Source organism: Oreochromis aureus, linkage group 15 (assembly GCF_013358895.1).
Source record: "Oreochromis aureus strain Israel breed Guangdong linkage group 15, ZZ_aureus, whole genome shotgun sequence".
In the NCBI taxonomy this organism is placed as follows: domain Eukaryota; kingdom Metazoa; phylum Chordata; class Actinopteri; order Cichliformes; family Cichlidae; genus Oreochromis; species Oreochromis aureus.
The window spans coordinates 7,203,889-7,209,276 of NC_052956.1; the positions used below are offsets into that span (position 1 = coordinate 7,203,889).

Genomic DNA, 5,388 nt, shown 5'->3' on the forward strand with positions numbered 1-5,388 from the left:
ATTTTGCATGGCTTTCTTTGTAAATTTTTGAATTTATTACAGGTTATAACCATATACCAAAGTTTGCTGCTGTTCACAGAAAAATGTGCTGAATAAGACTCAACCCAAATTCTGCGAATACTGAAAATGCTTTATGTCTGTAATACACATCATTTGTCAGTAAAACATGAGAATTTTTTATTTTGTCTGCATGTGGGGATTTTGCATTTTTCTACCTAAACACATTTGCATGTGTTTGCATAACTGTCATATTAGTTTTATTTACAAATTGAAAGGAAAAAAAAGAACTAATTTTTTCCACCCATACATTATTACTTTTTAGCCTATAACAACTATAATCAGGCTATATTAGCCTAAAGGAACAAGTGAAGTGACAAGGAATAATCTGTCTGAAATCCATATGTTTCAGTCATCAGTGTATTACAGTAAATATCAGTCTCTAGTATTTCTATTCAACATACAGCAAAAAATGGGAGGATCATCTAAGGGAAAATGTTGTCTGTAAAGGTTCTCAGTCATGCAGGTCATCACAGTCTAAGGAGCTTGGAAAGAAAAGCATCTGGACTTCTTTAAGTTGCTTGAAGACGTTTCACCTCTCATCCGAGGAGTTTCTTCAGGACTAGGGTCTAATGGTGGGGAGTCCCAGATTTAAGCTCTATGGGAGTTAAATTGTTTTTATATAGCACTAAAACACAACGCCATTTCTTTACCTTACAACACATATACTGTAAGATAAAGACCCTACAGTAATATAGAAAAAAACAACCTTACAATCAAATGATACTCTATGAGCGATCATTAGGTGACAGTGAGAAACAAAAAACTGCGTTTCAACCAGAAGAAGCCTCTGGCAAACTGAGGCCATGTACTGGATTGGTTGGGGTGAACGAAAAGAAATTAGGCTTTCACTTAAAAAAAACCTGCATCAACTCAGAGTAAACACAAACATCTAAAGTTGAGAAATAATAAAATAAAAAAATGTGTAGAATCTGTTATTACAGTCACTGATAGGTGGTGGCAGGTGTTTGGTTATGGTTAGGCAGTAAAGTTAATTGATTTGGTTATGAAAACATTGTAGCTGGAGTTACATTTGCTTACTGTATGCACTCTCAGTTGTTTTCTGTTTGTTATTCACTAGAATTGACAAAATGACAAAATGTCCTCAGGCTTAAAACTTGTATGAAATTTGCCCAAAAAAGTATGATCATGAAAATCTAAGGAACTTAGAAAGACAGGTGACTGGACTTCTTTAAGACCATTTGGTCTTAGAACTGAAGCAGCTTCTCAGATGAGAGGTGAATAGAATAGAATAGAATAGAATGCCTTTATTGTCATTATACAGCTGTACAATGAGATACAGAGCATCTCCTACTCAGTGTAAACATGTGGGGGGGTACAGTTCTGCAGCACTATATACATATGGACAGTATTAACATAGGGAAGAAGATGTATATATATATAAAATGTACAATTTACAAACCGTAAACAATATGTAATAAATAGTGTTATGTATGTACAGTTGAGTTATTGCACATGGAATTGGTATAAATAGTGTTTATGTATATACAGTTATTGCACATAGAATTGGTATAAATAGTGGTGGTCCATAGAGGAAGTGGGAAGTGGGGGCTGTGTTATCGGTGCATGTGTGAGTTCAGGGTGGTTATCGCTTTGGGGAAGAAACTGTTTTTGAGTCTGTGGGTTTTAGTGTTGATGCACCTGTAGCGCTTCCCTGGGGAAGCAGGCTGAACATGTTGAAACCAGGGTGGGAGCTGTCCTTGATGATGTTTGCTGCTCTGCTGAGGCAGCGGGAGGAATAAATGTCCATCAGGGAGGGAGAGGGCACCCGATGATCTTTTGTGCTGTCTTGACCACACTCTGAAGCCTCACTCTATCTGCCTTGGTGCAGCTGCCGTACCATACCGTGATGCAGTAGGTTAGCAGGCTCTCAATGGACGAGCGGTAGAAGGTCAGCAGCAGGTTGGAGTTCAGCTTGTACTTCCTGAGGACTCTCAGGAAGTGCAGCCGCTGTTGGGCCTTCTTGATGACCGCTGAGATGTTTTCCGTCCAGGAGATGTCAGCAGAGATGAGGACACCAAGGAACCGGAAGGTGTGGACCCTCTCCACACACTCCCCGTTGATGTAGAGGGGGGCCAAGTCAGTGCTGTGTCTCCTGAAGTCAACAATGAGCTCTTTGGTTTTCTTGGTGTTCAGTGCCAGGTTGTTTTCTGAACACCATGCTGCCAACTTCAGGACTTCCTCTCTGTAGTCTGCCTCGTCTCCCTTCGAGATGAGTCCGACTACCGTGGTGTCATCAGCAAACTTGATGATGAGAGTGTTGTTGTGGGCCGGACTGCAGTCGTGGGTGTAGAGAGAATACAGGAGGGGGCTCAGCACACAGCCCTGTGGGGAGCCGGTGCTCAGTGTGCGAGTGGAGGAGAGATGAGGGCCGAGTCTCACAGTCTGGGGCCGGTTTGTGAGGAAATCCTTTATCCAGGCACATGTGAGAGGAGGAGGCCAAGATTGACCAGTTTGTTGATGAGGATGTCCGGGATGATAGTATTAAAGGCTGAGCTGTAGTCCACAAAGAGCATTCGGACGTAGCTCTGCCGCTGCTCTAGGTGACTCAGCACAGCGTGGAGGGCTGTGGCGATGGCGTCTTCTGTGGATCTGTTTGCACGGTATGCAAACTGGTGGGGGTCGAATTCTGGGGGGAGGTAATCCTTGATGTGTTGAAGGACTAGTCTCTCAAAGCATTTCATGATTACCGGTGTGAGGGCCACAGGGGTAATAATCATTCAGGCTGGTGATGGGAGACTTCTTCGCACTGGGATGATTGTGGCTGATTTTAGACAGGATGGGATGGCTGCCTGATCCAGTGATAGGTTGAAGAGTCTGGTGAAGATGAGGGTGAGCTGGTGTGCGCATGCTCTTAGTACCTTGCCAGGTACTCCGTCTGGACCGGCCGCCTTTCTGGGGTTCACTGCTAGGAGCACACGTCTGACATCGTGCTCCGTTACAGTGAGTGGAGCGGTACAGGAACCAGGTGAGGATGAGGATGGGAGCAGGGCTGAAGCAGATGAGTGTTGCTGTTGTGGTGTTTCAAAGCGGGCGAAGAAGCTGTTTATTTCCTCTGCCAGCTGCACACTCGAATTCTCTGTTTTCGCAGTGCTGCCTCTGTGGTTGATGATGTCTTGCATTCCCTGCCACACCTCTCGTGTGTTGTTGCTGGACAGGTGGGACTCGATGTTCCTTTTGTGGTCTGACTTGGCTTTTTTAACATCTTCAAGCAACTTAAGAAGTCCAGACGCTTTTCTTTCCAAGCTCCTTAGATTATTATGACCTGGATGACTGACATCCTACACAGACATAGGATCAGGAAAGTGATTACGATCAATAAGATTCTGTTTATGTGCTTAAAACCTTCACAGGTGACAAAAAATCTAATTGATATTATACTCTAACTTAAGGTAAGATTGTATCCAATTCATTAGATAGTTTGAGTCTTTTGAGATGTCTCCTTTTCAACAAACATACAAACTACAATATTTTCACAGTTGAGGACCAGTTGTCACAAAGCTGATTTGAAGGGAGATGCAACCCAGTATCACAGCAAACTAGAAATACTGGTCTACCCTGTTTATTTCATACTTTGCCTCTCCAAAGCATGAAACATACATATATGTAGAAGTTTCAGTAATTTGCTGTAAGCTCCAGTAACAGCAGAGGGAGGTATTTTGTTTCAATGCAACATGAAAATAATTTGAACAAAAATAATTTTTTGTTTTATTTATTGATTTATTTGTTTATTGATTTATTTTTGCTGATAGTTTTGTATTTCTTGAATTTCTTTGACAACAAAATATCACATTAGTCTTATTTACCTGAATACATCCTTAGAATATTTGCAAAGAATGTTTTACATACAGATAATGAACATTTATTTAAATAGCTTTCACACCATTTCCAGTTGTTTTGAGCTGCAAAACCTCTGAATAGCTTATATCTGTATTACAATGATAAATATAACACTTCATTAACATTTGTGTTGTTGGAGGCTGAGTATGACGTTGCATATATTCATCATTAAAAAAAATTTCACTTTGAGCTAGAGTAATTATTAAAATGTACACATGTTAATTTAGAATGAAATTTCAAATGCAACTAAAAGGCAACATCTGCTGGTCATTTAACGCTTTCCACACACAGCTGATTTGAGAGGAGCTGTTGCTTAAACTCAAAGTTCATCATTAAACCATTAATCACCAACAGCTCGCTGTGACAAAAAGAGATTACAACATCCTGTGCGTATATTTCCAGTCTCAGCAGACCAAAAAACAATTTCCCGAAGACCTTTCATCATTGGGGTGCTGCTTCTGCAGTGACATCTGCTGACTTAGACATATTTTATGGAATTCTGAACTTCTGTCTTAACTGTTCAGCAATGTTTTGGCACAGAGTGGAGAAATGAATAGAAGTAAAGGCGTACAGGAGTGGATTCACTGCACTATTTATAAATGTTACTGCTCCAACAATGCTCCAGCTGTCTTCACAAAACTTCAGCAGTCCTTCATTTTTCAAGGAAATAGCTGACACACCCAACACATTTACAGAAAGATATGGCATCCACAGGACAACAGAGGTCACAGTGATCCTGGTAGTTAGACTGGTGGTCTGTGGATTGTTGAAAAACGCTGCCCGATTCACCTTTCTGTAGAGACTGATGTATGTAAACAACATGACAGAAAGTGAAAGAAATACTACAAGAGTCTCTGTCAACACCACAGCCAACCTCTGGCCATCAGAAGAGTGTTTATTTTTGCATATTGTCCAGTGTTGTTGTTCTACCAGCTTTCGAACTACCAACTCAGGAGTGGACAGGATCATTGCAGCCAGCCAGAGCGGAACCAGCAGCTTCCATGCTTCAACCCGATTTAAACTCCTCTGCAGGTGAACAACCTGAAGGTAACGCTGGACGCTCAGCAGAGTCACAGTCAGCAGGCTGCCATAAATGGTGCAATACACAAAGTACATTATGAGTTTGCAGGACACCAGACCTATCATCCAGTTATTGAGTAAAGAGTAAATCCACACTGGAATGGTAAGCATGCAGAGCAGGTCTGACACAGCCAGACTAAGCATCAAACTCTGGCTCAGATTGGACATGGTCTCCCAGTCTGGCTTGAGAATGATGACAGCGATGTTTCCAGGGAATCCCAGCAGGAAGCAGATGGACATCACCACCGTAGGAGCCACACCAGTGGACCAGGAGATTTTGGGTGAATATCCAGGAGTGGAGGAAAAGTTAAGGGTATTCACCGTGGTGGTGAGTTGTGCCATGCTTCAAGCTTGCTGACAATATTGTGCACCAAGCAAGTGATTATAATA

At 41.8% G+C, this 5,388-nt stretch overlaps 1 protein-coding gene across 1 annotated transcript; it reads right to left on the minus strand.

The window, feature by feature from the left end:
- Window positions 1–4,570: 4,570 nt before the first annotated feature.
- On the minus strand, window positions 4,571–5,340 carry LOC116309549 (C-C chemokine receptor type 4-like). Its single transcript, XM_039599073.1, has 2 exons — window positions 4,793–5,340; window positions 4,571–4,589 (listed from the first exon to the last, which is right to left on the minus strand). The coding sequence occupies exons 1-2, from the start codon at window positions 5,338–5,340 to the stop codon at window positions 4,571–4,573; spliced, it is 567 nt and encodes a 188-aa protein (XP_039455007.1).
- Between the last annotated feature and the right edge of the window lie 48 nt (window positions 5,341–5,388).

Bases quoted from the DNA above. Each gene is read 5' to 3' on its own strand.
- LOC116309549 (XM_039599073.1), bottom strand. From the start codon at position 5,340: ATGGCACAACTCACCACCACGGTGAATACCCTTAACTTTTCCTCCACT.